This window comes from Fusarium proliferatum (genome assembly GCF_900067095.1).
Source record: "Fusarium proliferatum ET1 genome assembly, contig: FPRO_scaffold002, whole genome shotgun sequence".
Classification (NCBI taxonomy): Eukaryota; Fungi; Ascomycota; class Sordariomycetes; order Hypocreales; family Nectriaceae; genus Fusarium; species Fusarium proliferatum.
In genome coordinates this window covers 1,166,281-1,182,942 of record NW_022194791.1, presented here as the reverse complement: position 1 = coordinate 1,182,942, position 16,662 = coordinate 1,166,281, and the positions used below count along the sequence as shown (strand labels likewise).

The following is a 16,662-nucleotide window of genomic DNA, read 5'->3' as shown; positions in this document are numbered from 1 at the left end:
AAGTCATGAGCTTTTTTACTTCAAAGCAAGCTGTAGCGCTATCCAGATTGCCCCAGATGTCCTCCGACGCATCATGGAACTTCTTTGGTCCTCTAATGACCGAGTACTCCTCTATCGTTAACCTGATCTCTCTTGTCTGTGTAAGTGAAGATCGACCGAGTTTCCCCTGGGCTTGTGACTGATTTCCGGATAGCTCGGCCTTGGACTTATGCTATTCATACCTGTTCTTCTTCTCGTGATCTTCGACCTCTTCCTTTGGATGTGGAGGAATATCAGTAATACGAACCCACCCTCGACTTTCGATTCCGAACCCGATAGCGTTGTCACTACGAACCCACATGCTGCTGCAATAGCAACAGGAATAGACAAAGCGTCGCTTTAATTATGATAGCACACAACGAACTGGAAACACGTGAATTCTCATTGGGGCTTCAAACTTGATACTTTTATTTTGGCTATTCAATATGGACTTTTATGCAATTTGCGACAGGACCTTGATCAGATCAGCTGTCACTCCCATGGCGGTCACATCACCTCCAGCACCAGCACCCTGGACAATCAGAGGGTTGCTTCCATATCTCTCAGTGTAGAAGCTGATAATGTTATCACTGCCCTTAAGAGCAGCAATGGGGTGCGAGCGGTCGAATTGCTCCAAGCCAACCTTGACCTGCTTGGAAGCAGCATCAATGCTACCAACAAATCGGACAACCTTGCCAGCCTTCTCAGCGGCAGCCTTGGTCTCTTCCATCTGAGAGTCAAAGGCAGGGAGCTTCTCAAGGAACTCGTCGCCGCTGGAAACAGACTCCAGCTCCTTGGGAATGAGGCTCTCCACTGGGAAAGAAGTGGGGGACTCAACAGGGATGCCAGCCAGACGAGCGAGGATAGTCAGCTTGCGAGCGACATCGAGACCGTTGAGATCATCTCGGGGGTCGGGTTCAGTGTATCCCAGTGACTTGGCCTTCTTGACCTCCTCAGACCACTTGCCACCCTGGCCCTCGGTAGGGGCAAAAGAGTTGAAAAGGAAGGACATGGTGCCGCTGAAAACACCCTCGATCTTGGTTACCTTGTCACCAGTCTCAACCAAGTCCTTCAGGGTGGAAATAACGGGGAGACCAGCACCGACGGAAGACTCATGGTAGACGCGGGCTCCCGAAGACTCGGCAGCTGAAAAGATGTCCTGCCACAACTTGTATGAGCCTGAGAACGCCTTCTTGTTGGGTGTAACTATGCTGATGCCTCGGCTCAGCGCAAGTGGGTAAAGTTCCGCAACATCCTGAGAGCTGGTGTTGTCGACAAGAACGCTCTTGGCGGGAGCCTTAGCCAGGTACTCGACAACCTGAGGGAGAGCGAGAGGAGCCTTGGTAGAGGAACCGAGCGTGTCGACGACGTTGCCGATGTTAAGAGGAGAGTAGTCGTCGTTGAAGAGGGCTTTGCGGCTCGTGGCAATGTATGCAAGGTTCAGCTTCGGTGATGGCTTCCGAGCAGCGAGGGATTGGAGCTGGTCGATGAAGGCCTTGCCGACACCTCCGGCGCCTGTTGGTAACAATTGTTAGCTTTATGTTGTTTTATGGCTTTCTTGTTTCAATTACCGATAATTCCAATGAAAACTTGTTTGGGAGCGGCCATTGTTGCTGTTGAACTGAAAAACTGTTGACGAAGCTTGTGAAGGAATAAAGTCAAGCTCCGATGGCGGGGCACTGAACACGGTGATATGAGCACACCATATAACCCCGCGGTGGATTACCCTACAACATCGGAGACTTCTAAACAGTAACCCATTGGACAATCAATTGATGAGCCCACTTTGTTCATGATATTGATATGTATTAGAAGGTCGTATAGGCGGTAATAAATGTTTGGATGTAAGGCAGATTAATGAAAGTGTAGTAATTCGATTAACTAAGAGCTGTTGCTTCATAACTGAACTCTGATTGCCTCAGGCTCTGTACGAACCTAATGGGCCTGGTTCGTTTTAGGCCAGTGATATACAATTGTTTTCCTCTATGATCAACGATTATCAGCCATAAGAACATACGCAAACCACAACACATATTGGAAAGGATGCCTCAAGACCCGAATTTGTATGGTCAGCGACCAGTCAAGAAACAGAAGCGAGATGCAACATTAACCAGCTCGCTCGATTTCACTGCTCAACTGACATCGCTGATGTCAAATAATTCATCAGGGGCGACATCTGCTGGCCGCGCACGACCTCGGAAGGAAGGAAAAGATGACATATTTAAAGGGACAAAACCAAAGCGAAGCAAAGGGTCTGATGGATCAAAGAAGCTAGAGCTAAAGGAGGTCACTGGCACAGAGGAGGAAACTCAGGAGTTGGCGCGAGCGAAGCGCAGAATGGAGGAAAAAGCACGACTATACGCTGCAATGAAGCGAGGAGATTACGTGCCAAAAGAGAATGAAGCCGCGCCCCTAATAGACTTTGACCGCAAATGGGCGGAAGGAGAAGAAGGGAAGGAAGATTATGAAACAAGCAGCGATGAAGACGGAGCCGACGATAGTGGCGAGCTGGTCGAGTATGAAGATGAATTTGGTCGTCTACGAAAAGTTACCAAAGCAGAGAAGGACAGATTAGAGCGCAGAGCACGCCGAGGTCTCCTAGGAGCTGAAGAGCTCGAGCGCATGTCTGCAAGACCAGCAGCACCCAGCAACCTCATCGTCGGCGACGCGATTCAGTCAATGGCCTTCAATCCAGATGACCCAGAGAAGATGGAAGAGCTGGCGCGGAAGCGAGACCGTAGCGCAACGCCGCCGCCAGCGCAACACTACGACGCAGACTGGGAGATCCGCACGAAAGGCACGGGATTTTTTAAGTTCAGTAAGGACGAAGAGACTCGAACGGCGGAGATGGAGGGGCTCGCGGAAGAGCGCCGCAAGACGGAAGAGCAGCGTCGGGCCCGGGAGGAGCAGAAGGAGGCTAGGAGACGGGAGATTGAGAAGCGGAGGGAGGATATGGCGGCACGGAGGGCCAAGAAACAGGCTGATTCCTTCTTGGACAGGCTAGGGAATTAATGGCTGGTATTTTGCCGAGGAATCAGGTATTGGAGGTTGAAATTGAATAAGATGTTCCGTGCAACGGAATTAGAACATGGACAAGATCGAGCGATATCCCAAAGTGGTGGCTCCGCAAAACACCAAGCCAAGAAGCTTATACGAATTGAGTCGGCATTTGCGCGTCCGAAGTACGTGAGCAACCTTGAAAAAGGCTCAAGATGCTTGGTAAGAAGTAAGATACCATCCACTTCTTGTTTAGACTAGCTTTGCGAAGCACCTTAGCCTTTGATAGGATCCCATGGTTTACAATTCAATGAGGGTGTTGTCAGATGTTGGGAACTCAATTAAGAGCCAGGAACATGATACGGATACGCAGACAGGGCAGGAAAGGAAGCGAATTTCTGGGACATTCCCATGAATCCCATGTATGCACTGTGAAAACGCAGAATAGCAATACGAGTGGGCTGAATCCAGTTTGAATCCTTCGATCTCAGCCCATGCAGGCAAAATATTGGCTTATTGATGGTTCGAGGTTAGGGCGGTCTCCCTGGTTCTCAGATACAAAATGCGATGCCGCGACTAATATGGAAGAAAAGACGCATCTCTTCAGGCACAGTGTGATATGCTTGAAACATGCGTCAGCTTCTCATTTCACTTACTGTATTGTGGTCGGCTAGGACGGTTGCGACTGAAATATCGGGAAATTGATGAGGGAAAAAAAGGCCGCCAACATTTTTTTCGACCGATCATCGCAGCGATGCGTGGCTGTATGGATGGGCGGGCCGGAGGCAGACTCGAAGGCGGAATGAGAGTTCTGAGACACAAATGGGATGGACTAATCAGAGATGCATGAGTGAATGCGCGGCTGCGTCGAGTCGAGTGCCCCTGGAAGAGGATTCGTTGTCCTCTTCATCATTGTCCTCGTAAGCTTTCACTGCTACAACAAAGCCAATGTAATGGAGGCTCGGTCTGTAAGGTGTCGTGGACGTCTGAACTCTGAACTCTGCGATGGCGGCTTCGGTACCCGTTCATAGATGCTGATTGGTAGAAGCCACTCAAGCCAACAGGGCGGAAAAGTAATTCGGCCAATTGGGGCTTTGGATGCAGGGGCACTGCTTGTTGCTTACGGCGGGCATTCGCTAGTTCAAGCCTGCGCCAGCATGCATCCAGGCAACACAACACAGCGAAAAGACGGGGAAGGGTGCATATTGAGAAGAGACGAGGCACAAGGTGAAGTGGCAGAGTGCAGCAAAGCACACCGAAGGCGCCCCCTTTGAGGCTTGCCGACTTGTGCCAGCTGTAGAATGCACCCTAGCACCTCAGTCGTAGTCCCAGTTATGGTGGAGGCTTGGTGCCTTTGCGGAGGATGCGCCGTCTCAGAATTAGTTGCACTCAAGAAATCGGCCAGTCCTATTAAGGTTGGCGCAAAAAAGTGTGACTCATTGCCCGGACCCATGTCTGTCCGAAGGGCGCGCTTTTGGAACAGTACCTGAGAGCACAAGTTGTCCGCTAACGCGAACCCTACCAAGGTCAGGTCATAAATTGTTAGTGGCAGACTCTGCCCCATTATTCCGGGCTTGTACCTACAGCAAAAGCGCACAAACCTTGCGGGATTGCTGCCTGAGAAATACAAATTGTCTCCATCTCCCGTCCTCAGGCTTCTTCTTCTTCTCTTTTCTCTCCACCCCCAAATCATCATCACAATACAGTATCATCAAGAGTTTCACGCCTAAGGCGATCGTCAAGATGTTCTAAATCACCCCCTTCCCCCGTTATTCCCAAGTCCTCCGTCAAAATTACGTCCCAGGACCTTAACGCATCAATCCCCACTCAACCACCTTGTTCAGCTCACCTCTCGGTCGATCTGAACCTTAGCCCTGCTTTGAATAGCTTCAGCTCAAGTTCTCTCACAACCGCCAACATTTCAGCCCAAGACTTTCCAGTCTTCACCACGGATCCCCAGTCACCATGGCTTCCCTCCACGAATTCCAGCCTGCCGGCACAATCCGCGCAACAGTTACAGAGTCCCGAATCACCACAACAGGACTTTGTCTTGTTCGATCAGCCCCCTAATCGGTCAACTACCTCGCTGCAATCTCAGCGTCGTCACTCGTCTCATCTGCACAATCGTCACCAACAGCCTGTCTCCCCTGCTGCACAGAATCAACGAGTCGCCCAGTTGCTCCAGGCTTTTGGTCATTCTTCGTCCCCTGTAAACCGTCCTACGAACCAGTTTTACGCCTCTTCGGCTCCATCGTCTTCTACCGCTTTGAACAAGCAGAACCGCCCTGCTAGGCCTCCAGTTCCTCTCTTTTCTCAGAGTACAGGAAGTGTCCCGCAACAAACCGCCAAGATGATGAACGCTGCAGGTTTGTGCACCCGTGATCTCACTTCCAGAACTACTAGCTCACCAATATCAGACGTCGAACTCCCTGAGGAGTTTACCGCCTTCGATGGCGGGGCCAACACGGCTTTCTCTTCACCTGCTGTCCCCTCTGTCTTTGACTTTGGCGGCAGCTCTTCCAGCTCTATTGGCAATCTGGCGACTATCTCGCCCCAAGATCTTTTTGCTCATGATAATTTCATGTCTGCACCTAACTCGTCAGCATTGACGGCCTTGACTTCACCATCTATCTACAACGAGTCCCCAGAGTTCGATGGATACGATGTGTCTCCAAACTTCGGCAGTGCCGATTTCGACGGTGCTGCAGACCCTTGGTTTCCCTTGTTCCCTCAGGACAGCAACGTTGCTCCTGCTCAACCCACCAGCGTCGAGAACTCACCGGAGCTCAAGTCTGATGAAGTCGATTCAGACAACCAGTCTCCTGCTCCTAGTCGCCGTAAGTCGGGTACATCTCCTTCCACTCGTCACTCGTCTGTGGCCGGTGTGAACGCCCGCAAGCGTGACAAGCCCCTGCCCCCTATCGTTATCGATGACCCTAGCGATACCGTCGCTATGAAGCGTGCTCGCAACACTCTTGCAGCACGAAAGTCTCGTGAGCGAAAGGCTGCTAAGCTGGAAGAACTTGAGGATAAGATTGCTAAGCTGGAAGCTGAGCGCGATCACTGGAAGAGGATCGCTCTTGCGCAAACCGGCATGCAATAATGGATTAAAAGTGGAATTTCTTTCTTTTGCCAACACGGGATTTCGTTGGTTTGTTGTTGTGCTTTAATCAGGTTTCATTGATTCTTATAGTTAATCAGTCAATCAAATTGCTTCAACTGAATTGTATATGTTAATGTGAAAGTGATGTACGTTAACTCATTCGCTGTACCCATGGATGAATACAGTCTGGTACATCCATAGATGTTTGTTCACAACGTGTAAATCCGATAAAGTTGATGAGTTGGTTACCACGTCTTGTTACTGGAGGTTAAGCCATCCGCCTATCAAGCAGATGAATTCACATGCTAGAAGAGGCTTCAAGTGGCAAACTTGGGCTCCCAGTGAAACGGTAGATCATTTATCAACGTTAATAATGGCACTGAGCTTAGTCAAATCATGTCAAGATGCAGTAAGCCTTATAATGGATGGGCTGCTGCATATTGTATCCCCCCACCGGTCAAGCCGAGATAAGCATAGTGGCTAAGCCTTGTGATCATCGGTTTAAGCTTATGGGCATAGCGGCTCATTGGTGTCTCATTGCTTGGCGATGTCGTTTGGCATCCAATTACCATGCAAGGTGTTTCTCTCATCTCTTGAGGCAAAGCTGGACGTCATCCTCAGGTTCGTGTTACAGCAACAAACCCATGCCGGCGCTTGACTTACATCCGCCATATTCAGTTCGGCTTCACGCTGCCAGCTCTGCTAAAGAACATACTCGAATTTGCAGCGTTTATGTAAACTATTATCAATGCTTGACGGCAATGGCGAAGCTGATGCATGAGTTGAAGAGTCCGTCAAGGACACCAGAGGTTGAGTTCACAGAAACAGTCAGTATCTACACTTCACCATGTTTGCTTCATTCTCACAGTACATACAGTCATCTGACAGCCCGTCTCCGGATAGTCGAGAGGCAGTTGGGTATGAGAGTGGTTTTGAGAGAGATCTCGACGTAACTCAAGATGATTTGCTTGAAGCAAGAGAGGTTGCATCTACCTTGTCTCTCGAAGATGTTCACAAAGTACGTTTGGATGTCGAGTTAGACTTGATGATAAACTCACAATAGCCAGACAATGAAGAGAGTATATACGCTTCATAAAAGAGACCCCAACTTTCCTCTTTCTGTCATTAAGAAGATTGAAGTATTCCTGGGTATGGGACCCAACAAGCATCCGACTATCACTTACTCATATCAGACAGATACCGATGATATTCTACAACACCCAGAGCGCCACGAAGCTCTGATCCAAGAAATTAAGATTGAGGCAGCACTCATCACACACAACTCTCCATATGCTGAAGTCAGAGCAATAGTCAGCAACCGCGATGACCCCAGCATGCCGTGCTCCACGATCCGTGCTTGGCTCGTGGGCATTATCTTCTCATGCGCTGTGTCCTTCATCAACAGCTTTTTCGAGATCCGGCAACCAATGATCGGTGTCGGCACTGTTGTTCCTCAACTCTTGGCCTATCCGTTCGGCAAGTTTCTCGAGAAGACTCTTCCTGATATTGGTGTCATTGTATTTGGTGTTCGGCACAGCCTGAATCCTGGGCCTTTTAATAAGAAAGAACATATGCTGATCACTATTATGTCGAGTATATCGATGGGGACGCCGTATACCAACTATATTGTTTGGATACAGTATCTTCCATTCTACTTCAACCAGCCTTACGCGATAAGCATCGGGTATCAACTCCTGCTGGGACTTTCGTCCAAGTTCATCGGTTACGGTCTCGCTGGTGTCTGCAGGCGCTTCCTTATATATCCCTCATATTGTCTGTGGCCAACTACATTAGTGTGTATTGCTTTGAATACAGCATTACACGACGAAGCCGACATGCCCGTCCCTAGCCCCTTCAAGAAGATTTGGAATACATCTCGCTTCAAGTTCTTCAGTCTTGCATTCGGAGCAATGTTTGCCTACTTTTGGCTTCCCAATTATCTTTTCGCCGGCCTGACTTGGTTCAGTTGGATGACTTGGATATCTCCGAATAACCGGGATCTAGCAACTATAACTGGAGGACACACTGGTCTTGGTCTTAATCCCTTCCCGACATTCGACTGGAATATCGTCACGATGGGCTGCGACCCTCTCATGGTGCCATTCTTTACCACCTTCAACCTTTTCTGCGGTACAATGTTGTCCTTTTTTGTCATTCTAGGGGTTTATTACGGAAACGGCTACTACACGTCTTATCTCCCTGTCAACTCAAACCGTGCCTTCGACCATTTTGGTGGGCTATACAATGTCTCAGCTATTCTAGACGAACGTGGGATATTTGATCCTGAGAAGTACGAGGCATACTCACCTGCGTTCCTTACAGCAGCTCATCTAGGATCATACATGATGTTTTTCGCCATGTATACAGCTGCTCTTACTTATGGTGCGCTTTATCACCACCATCAAATAGTGTTAGGTCTCAAGAGCCTTGTCAACAGCTTTCGAGGTCCAAAGAAGGGAGATATAGAAGATGGACAAGTGTTAGATGCCCACAACCGTCTTATGAAGACATATCACGAAGTCCCTGAATGGTGGTACTTGATATGTCTCGCTTTGGCTTTCGTCATTGGAATCGTCGGCATCTCCCAATGGCCAACGCATACCACCCCAGCAGTCGTACCCTTTGGTATCATTCTGAGTCTCATATTTGTTGTACCAGTTGGTATCATATCAGCTACTACGGGCATTGCTGTCCCGCTCAACGTGATAGCTGAGTTTCTGGGGGGCTCCTTTGCCGAAGGAAATGCCATTGCATTGTGTTTCTTCAAGACATTTGGATACACAGCTTGTGCCCAAGCCATATACTTCAGCGCAGACTTGAAGCTGGCACACTACATGAAGATACCTCCGCGCTTCACGTTCTGGGCACAAATGGTACCAACGCTTGTTTCCACCTTCGTCTCTGTTGGGGTTCTACAGTACCAGATTCACTTAGAAGGCGTTTGTACGACAAATGCGCCTTACCGCTTCACGTGTCCTGGCCTGAACAACTTCTTCACAGCTGCTGTGCTTTGGGGAACTATCGGGCCTAAGAAGCTCTTTGGACCTGGGGGTCAGTATGTCGAGACCCTGGTAGGCTTTCCCTTTGGTGTTGCTTTAGTGTTGCTGTTTTGGTGGCTGGGAAAACGGCACCCAAATAACAGCATTATTCGAAGCACTCACCCTGTTGTTTTCCTCGGGGGTGGTATGATTTGGGCGCCGTATAATATCAGCTACATCTGGCCAGCTGTGCCCATCGGCTGGTTCTCTTGGATGTATATCAAGAAGCGATATCTCGCTTTCTGGGCAAAGGCAGGTTTACAAATGAGCTATATTCAGTGATATACTAACAAGGAACAGTATAACTACATCCTTTCGGCAGCTTTCTCGGTTGGCGTTGCTCTATCGGCGCTGGTCATATTCTTTGCTTTGCAATACAACGATATCAATCTAGACTGGTGGGGAAATAGAATCCCGTTCGAGGGATGTGATGGAACTCAATCATGTCTTCGTAAGACAGTTACTCCTGGAGAATATTTTGGACCTCGGCTAGGGGATGTTTACTGAGATAATTCGAACAAGTCTATGCATGAGCCTATGGACAGGGAAACTGACTTGAAACTGCACGAGGATGATAAATAAAATTCGCTTGCGCAGAGAGGTCTTCATAGAAAAGAGTTTGCTAATAACTCAGGTGGTATATACAAAATACAAAACGCCTCGCCTAAACAACAAAAACTGTACCCTCCAGAACTTCATCCAATACTTCTACATCTAATACCCACACTCATTTGGAGGAAGACAGTCCGGGTTGAAACAAGACAAGTCGTACCACTGCCAAGGGGTATCATCCTCGTCATCACGCCCTTGAACCGAATCAACGAATTCACAGAAAGGCTGGTTCAAGTCATGCTCTCTGTAACCGTAAACGACAGATTTGCAGCCATCAAACTTGGCACAGCTCTCTCCACATGCCTCCACACTATCTGAGTCGCCGTATCCAAAGACCTTTGCTTTCTTTCCATTACGATGACCGGTGTGGCCGCAGTCAGCAGCCTGAGGTGGATCCTTACGAATAGTGTACCGGAAGCAAGTTGGTCGTGGGGGAGGAGATGTGGCTGTCGAGCACTTGGTGGAGGTTGTGCTTGAGAACGTTGTAGGAGATGAGGTTGTGCATGGAGTAGTGGAAGCTGAAGATGTTGATGAGCTTGATGAAGACTCGGAGCTAACTGTGGAAGTTGAGCATGGTGACGTTGTTGATGACTCAGATGTGGTGGATGAACCAGGCGTGGTGGTACTTTCGCAAGGTGTTGTAGTGCTAGAAGATTCGGAATGAGATATTGTGCTGGAGACAGTAGAAGAAGAACTCTCGCATGGGGTGGTAGTGGAGGAAGCTCCAGAAGTTGTTGAACTTGAAGACTCCGAGGCTAAAGTAGCAGAAGTGCTAGTTTCACTTGATGTCCAAGCAGAAGAGGTCTCGGAAGACACTGTTGCGGTTGCCCAGGGTGTAGGAGTTGAAACAGCAGAACTACTTGTTGAGCTTGTTGAGCTGGCGGAAGACTCAGATAGTATCGTCGAAGATGTGCAAGGCACCGAAGAAGTTGATGTCTCTGAGGTGACTGAAGACTCGAAACCTGTAGTCTCACTAGTAGGGGCTGTAGAGCTTCCAGGTGATACTGAAGTATCGGAAGTTGAGCAAGGCGAAGTAGTTCCCGAAGATTCTGTTGTCTCATATGTAGATGAGCTTTCTGTAGTGGAGGAAGCCTCACTTGTAGCTGAGGATGCTTTAGATGTCTCGGAGGTAGTGCTTGAAGAAGCTGTGGTGTCGTGTGTGACAGTGGTGCTCATTGAAGATGAGCTGCTATGGAAGTCCGAAGAAGTCGACTCCGTTGTTGAATCAGACTTTGTAGTGAATGAAGCGGTAGTCACGCTCGTAGTCTCAGATGTCTTGGTTTCTGTATGTGACGTGGACGAAGCCCCGGAAGTTGTAGAGAGTGTAGAAGTTCCAGTGCTGGAGCATGGAGTAGATGTAGTAGAAGTCTGTTGGGTTGTGCTGTAGGCACTGGCAGTTGTTGAAAGGGTGGAAGTTTTGCCCTCTGTTGTGGTAGAGGTTTCCTTAGTGATGCTTGAAGTGTCCTTGGATGTTTCTGTGCTGGTTTTGGATGTTGCGATGTGGCTGTTGGTTGTGGTAGTGACAGAGTATACAGAAGGCATGGAAGATGTGCTACATGGTGTAGTTGTGGTGCTCATGGAGGATCCATGAGAGGTAGTTGAAGACTTTTCAGTACTGATAGAGATAGGAGGCTCTGTAGTAGAGGTCATGGAATGAGTGGAAGACGTAGTGCTCGAGTCCAAAGTTGGGCCACGGGAACTAGTAGAACTACCAGTGGTAGTTGAAGAAACGAGAGTTCCAGTCTTGGTGGTAGAAGATTGGGGAATAGGATATGTAGGTACACTGTAAGATGGTACAGTATAAGTCGGCGAGCGACGGGGCTTACAAGGTCCAGCCTGAACGCTAGCAATGCTTGAAGCAGCAAGCAAAAGAATGAATGACTTTGACCAGGCCATGTTAAAGAATTGAATGAGCTAATGTGAACCGGCACAATGAGCGAGTGAATAAAGGACTGACACTACAAAAAACACCCCCAACTTCGGCTTCTTATATGTTGTATTCATATCAAGCTCGCTTTCTATGACACCAAACGACTTACATCATGTCTCTTCTAGAACAAATTCATCGCTTTATCACGTTTGCCCAAATCCGGCGATTTCTCAGCCCAGACGTTACAGACAAAACGGCGCTCCCCAATAGAACGTCACCACCCCTGACGCTAGAAGCCAACGGTCCTAAACGCCACGATCTGCCCTTGGTGGCGTTAGCATCTCCAACCGTTCTAACAGCTTCGAGGTCCCATGGTGTAAAACAAGAGGCTTTAGACTTTCTTGTCGAGTGGGTATGACGCTATTGAGCGGTGTATCAAAGGAGCAAACGATGCGGTTTCGCCCTGCAAGTTACGGTGTAAGAGGTTGGTGGCGTAGCAGGATATAGGGACTGCCGTTGCACCCGTTGGGAAAAGTCGTCCGCCACTGAGTCCAGAACTGCGGTTTTGAATCGAGAGGTTGTTTCCACTTAGGTGTTCTTCTGGTCTTATGATGTGATAAGTTTGTCAAAAGATGTGTTTTTTTGTTTGGTAGTCAGGGGTCACAAGATGGGGCTGGGCTGGGGAGGATGAACGTCAGAGCTAGGAACAGCCGAACAGGATCGGACATGTACAATCATGATTCATGCAGCTGTCATATGTGATCTGCATGATCGTGACATGTTGTGACAGGCAGGGGTATCCGATCCGTTCCACCGGGACTGAAGAGTTGATCGCACAGACAGATCTCGGGAAGTGACAACGCTCTGCAGCTTGGCATCAATGACAGTCATGTATTCTCAGAATACATTAAAAGAGAATACCGTAGGATGTAGTCATGTATCGTGTTCCAGTCTGTAAAAAGACGTCTCTCTTGAGTATACAAAAGAGAGTCATCGATGAATCAGTAGCAAAGAAGGTGTAAGTTCTAGACACATAACACTCGATTCAGTGAAGCAGTACAGTCGTAGCTCTGGAATGTAGAATTTGATAGTCTTCAAGATTCGCTGGTTCATGGTCCTTGCTCATGCATGCAAGGCGATCCGAGATCTCCAACTATCCCGCCATCAACACCATCTTAGTTCATGCACAGCACAGACCGAAGGCGTCACAACACTCATAATCTGTGTGATTTCAATACTAGTAACGTTAGCTACTGTGTATTTAACTGCTGTGCTCGAAGCTAAGCTACATGCAAATGTGCAGTAGTCTCCGTCCCGAAGATCTGGTCTGCATGAGGCGGGCGTCCAGCTTGCAGTCGGCAAGCCAAGCATGATATGGCTGTCAGAGCTAGTAATCCGAATAAACTGATCTATAAGACTCGAGTGGTGTTGATTGGTAGACGTTCTGTGGCTGATGACTGGCAACGTGCTGATGCTTACAGCAACGTGATCGATCCTCTCGACACTCATGAATGAAGTTGCCACTATCCCATATTCGATGCGGAAATTTCCTCGGCGAAGTTAACAAAACTCGTCAGTTAGTGAATTTGAATCGTACTACTATGTACTTATCTTGTGCAAGTACTCATATTCTCTCTCGTCGAGTTCTCCGGCATCTACTTCACGGTATCTAGTAAATTCGAAAAAACGGAGCGATGCTCTTACGAAATAGATCAGGTTGACATTTTGAGAGGATCCTTTGATTCGTAGTCGATATACTGAAGTGTCAGCCCAAGTAAGCATTATCTTATGACTGGAGTCATATGGTTTAGCCCCTGCTTAGAAGTGGTTTCATGATCTTGCTTCTGGCCGGATTACAATATGACCAATAATCATTACCTGCAATGCTTTGTTTTGTTTTCCTCAAAGCCTCTTGATGATTCATATCATCTCTACTCGGATGAAGACGTCTAGGACGTTTCTAGTCACCTCTGTAGTCTAACCTTGTAGACTCTGATAGAATGCCTCTCAGCGAAATTAATCGAACCAACGTCCTCCGATACGCCGGCAATAATCGTACCGGAGTTTAGCCCATTAATCTCATGTATAAATAGACTGACACTCATACTACATTGTCTAAGCGAAATGTCTGGCGCACTACAAATCTACGGTAACATTGTAATTTTGTGGACAGCCACTACTTGTGTTCCCCAGACACTCCTTTGATGAGATTTTCTTTCAGGCATGTTGACCAACACACTGGAGTCTCTCATGAGTTTAAACAGTGGTATTGGAGTCTCAAATATATGCTCGATTCTATTTATTCATGAGGACTCATTGCCATCAGGTTCAAGAAAGGCCTATGGTCGAGCGATAAGTCAGCGCCATGCAACACACGATGTCTCGTATCGACTGCTTGATGAACTTTAATCATACTTCCGGATGAATAGGCATTGGCTTCTCAGCTCGTGTCAGTGCAACATAGAACGGTGCAACCTTACCATGATTGTCGTTTCCCGCCGTTGTATGAACTCTGATTGCAGATCATATAAATTAAAGGATGCGACCTTGATGTTACTCCAAGCTGGCTCTTGACCAGAATTGAGTGACACGGTTGTACACACGACCACAAGCAGACACCTTACTTTCTTGTACTTAATTTCACGTGTCTGGCTGTACAGGCAGCGGAGCTAGACCAACACTACCTTATGTAGCATCTTCACCTTCGGCAGTGTATCTGAAGTTTAGGGTAGCAAGTCATATATGAAGATTCACAGAGCATGGATCGTTATACGACGACACTCTTGGCACTATTCGGTGCTCCAATGATTGGAGCGGAAGCGTAAACTTCACAACTGGGAATACTAAGGGTTCTAAGAACAATACTAGGACCAAACTGTCACATTCATGCATCGTATGACCCAAGTCCCTTATTGTCCTTCCTTTCTTGTAGGTGAAGTCCAATGAGAGACTGGGGTAACTGATTGATTGCCCAAGGTGAGGTTCCTTAACATTAATGAAATGAGGGTTTCGCATAATCGGGGTTTCAGATAGAGATACTTTGACATGATATGATATCCCGGCCAAACACAACAGCTTGTGTCGGATGCGATACTGGGAAAGGAGATGATACGAGGTGGTTTCGTCTCAGGTTACGAGTGCATGATTTCGAGTAGTAATTGAATCCTTCACGATGAATCTTTGCCAATACCTGAACGATGACATATTCAGCTTCAAAAGCGCTGACATGATAGAATCAACATGGGACACGATCTCACCAGGGCTGCAGTTATTGAAGGCTGTGTGTTAAGATCACCTGTCAGGGTTAAAGTGACAGGCAAGGTATTGGGCGTCAATGTCAATCATCTAGTGGCGAGGACCACAATGATGTTGAAAATATGGGGGTATCGGACATCGGCTCTGCAATGAGGCAACCGGCCGAATTGCTAGACGAGTCTACGAGAATATGGAAACATCACAGTAAAGAACGGAAAGGAACCGTGAAGGAACAGATACACGAGGTATCAACCGAAAACGTCAAGAAAACCGAGATGATTGACATGCTCATGTCGATCACCTCGTGTCGGTGTGAATCCACGCGAAAAGAAAACGTCTATCACTCGAATGGGGAAGCTTGAGAAGAAAATACCGCGCGCCAGAACGCCCTTTGCTCAAGGGCAATCAATACATCGATTGGATGGTTCGGTGAACATCTCGAGGTTCTGAAACTCAGGGTCAGTTTTAGACCAAAGGGGGGCTTTAGCTTGGCACTGCGAGGAGAGTAAGGATCTGAGATAGACGGATGTGATGAGCAGAAGCAAAAGACAGGGCCTGAAATGAGGATTTGCGAAACATTCTCTTGTTGGGATGATGTTATCTTGGTGCTGAGTGTGTATATCGTCTGTTGGTGATGAAAATTGTCAGCCAATTTGGCATGACGCAGTTTCACTTGGCTGTATCGCATAAGGACATGTCTTATGCCAGCGGATAGAATGTTTCGCTCCAGATGATGAATGCGGCAGAGTGAAACAGAGGATTGAGAAGTCAGAAACAAATCAGAGCAAGATGCACTTATGGAACCGTACAGTGACCAAACCTCAACAATGCAATCAATTAACGACAGGCACAGGCATAACCCGCCCGCGATGACATTCATTCATCAATCATCTTGCATCCCTCTTTCAGGGACCATCAAGCGCGCCCCCCAGATCGAGCGTTACAGTGAGAGGGGCGGCAGGGCATTTGATTCGAGCTCAAAAGTCCGGCCTAAACCCTTTGGAGGCCTAGAGCGGTAGAGCCCTGAATGGTCATATGAGTGAGTAACTAAGCGGCAATTGGGCTGGGCGAGAATGCCAAAAAATGGCCGACGGGACTGCCAAGGGCTAACTCAGGTAGGCCATGGTGAAGAATAAAATTAGAACACGTTATCGAGCTACGGACAGAGGCGATATCATGTGGCAGGCTGAGCCTCCAGTGCCATTGGTATGTTATGCTTCGCTTTAGCTCTAGACCTCGTGATGAGGCTCATGTTTTTCTCTCTTAGGGTTTTCGCTATCTTTCTTTTTTTGCAACGTTGCTGCTACTGTGCCAACATGGATTGCCCAGATCAAGTGGGAATAGTGACGTCGAGGCGGGTCGAAATCTATTCTTTGATCAATGAACCCATTCTAAACTGTTCTGGATCAACACGGACTCTCGGGAAAGATGGAGAATGCATACGTGCATGGGTTCGATGGAAACTCGGCACTGAACCGGGCTCAAGCGAGGGTGAGTGTCTGTCCCTCTAGCAGGGCAGAAGCAATAGAGGCCACTGCCCTTGGCTCATCGCTTTGATAGTGCCAATGCTTGACCAAGAGAAGCAATTTGGGGGAATACGATGCCTAATCTGATACCCCAACCCAATACATCAGTGAGTGAGCGACTTGGGCCTTGGGGTGCTCACTGCTAGTGACATACGCCAAGCAGACTATCTTGGGCGCAATCTCGTGTTGCTTCTGTCACGGTCCATGTTGAGAACGACCAAAGCAGTCTGCGAGTTCTCAGAG

At 48.0% G+C, this 16,662-nt stretch overlaps 6 protein-coding genes across 6 annotated transcripts; 4 read left to right on the top strand and 2 right to left on the bottom strand.

Annotated features, from left to right (window-relative positions):
- Positions 1-56: 56 nt before the first annotated feature.
- On the top strand, positions 57-382 carry FPRO_03389 (uncharacterized protein; the record flags this gene model as incomplete). The annotated part of the gene is made up of 2 exons (XM_031226404.1): positions 57-140; positions 194-382. The coding sequence occupies 2 exons, from the start codon at positions 57-59 to the stop codon at positions 380-382; spliced, it is 273 nt and encodes a 90-aa protein (XP_031076944.1).
- Positions 383-472: 90 nt separating this feature from the next.
- FPRO_03390 (putative homoserine dehydrogenase) lies at positions 473-1,626 on the bottom strand (the record flags this gene model as incomplete). The annotated part of the gene is made up of 2 exons (XM_031226403.1): positions 473-1,533; positions 1,590-1,626. The coding sequence occupies 2 exons, from the start codon at positions 1,624-1,626 to the stop codon at positions 473-475; spliced, it is 1,098 nt and encodes a 365-aa protein (XP_031076943.1).
- A 435-nt stretch (positions 1,627-2,061) lies between these two features.
- Positions 2,062-3,030, top strand: FPRO_03391 (uncharacterized protein; the record flags this gene model as incomplete). Its single annotated transcript, XM_031226402.1, has 1 exon — positions 2,062-3,030. One exon carries the CDS (start codon positions 2,062-2,064, stop codon positions 3,028-3,030), a length of 969 nt encoding a protein of 322 aa, XP_031076942.1.
- Positions 3,031-4,980: 1,950 nt separating this feature from the next.
- Positions 4,981-6,118, top strand: FPRO_03392 (putative cross-pathway control protein; the record flags this gene model as incomplete). Its single annotated transcript, XM_031226401.1, has 3 exons — positions 4,981-5,067; positions 5,114-5,381; positions 5,433-6,118. The coding sequence occupies 3 exons, from the start codon at positions 4,981-4,983 to the stop codon at positions 6,116-6,118; spliced, it is 1,041 nt and encodes a 346-aa protein (XP_031076941.1).
- Positions 6,119-6,879: 761 nt separating this feature from the next.
- On the top strand, positions 6,880-9,438 carry FPRO_03393 (uncharacterized protein; the record flags this gene model as incomplete). The annotated part of the gene is made up of 3 exons (XM_031226400.1): positions 6,880-6,945; positions 6,996-7,136; positions 7,186-9,438. 3 exons carry the CDS (start codon positions 6,880-6,882, stop codon positions 9,436-9,438), a joined length of 2,460 nt encoding a protein of 819 aa, XP_031076940.1.
- Positions 9,439-9,870: 432 nt separating this feature from the next.
- Positions 9,871-11,664, bottom strand: FPRO_03394 (uncharacterized protein; the record flags this gene model as incomplete). The annotated part of the gene is made up of 1 exon (XM_031226399.1): positions 9,871-11,664. One exon carries the CDS (start codon positions 11,662-11,664, stop codon positions 9,871-9,873), a length of 1,794 nt encoding a protein of 597 aa, XP_031076939.1.
- Between the last annotated feature and the right edge of the window lie 4,998 nt (positions 11,665-16,662).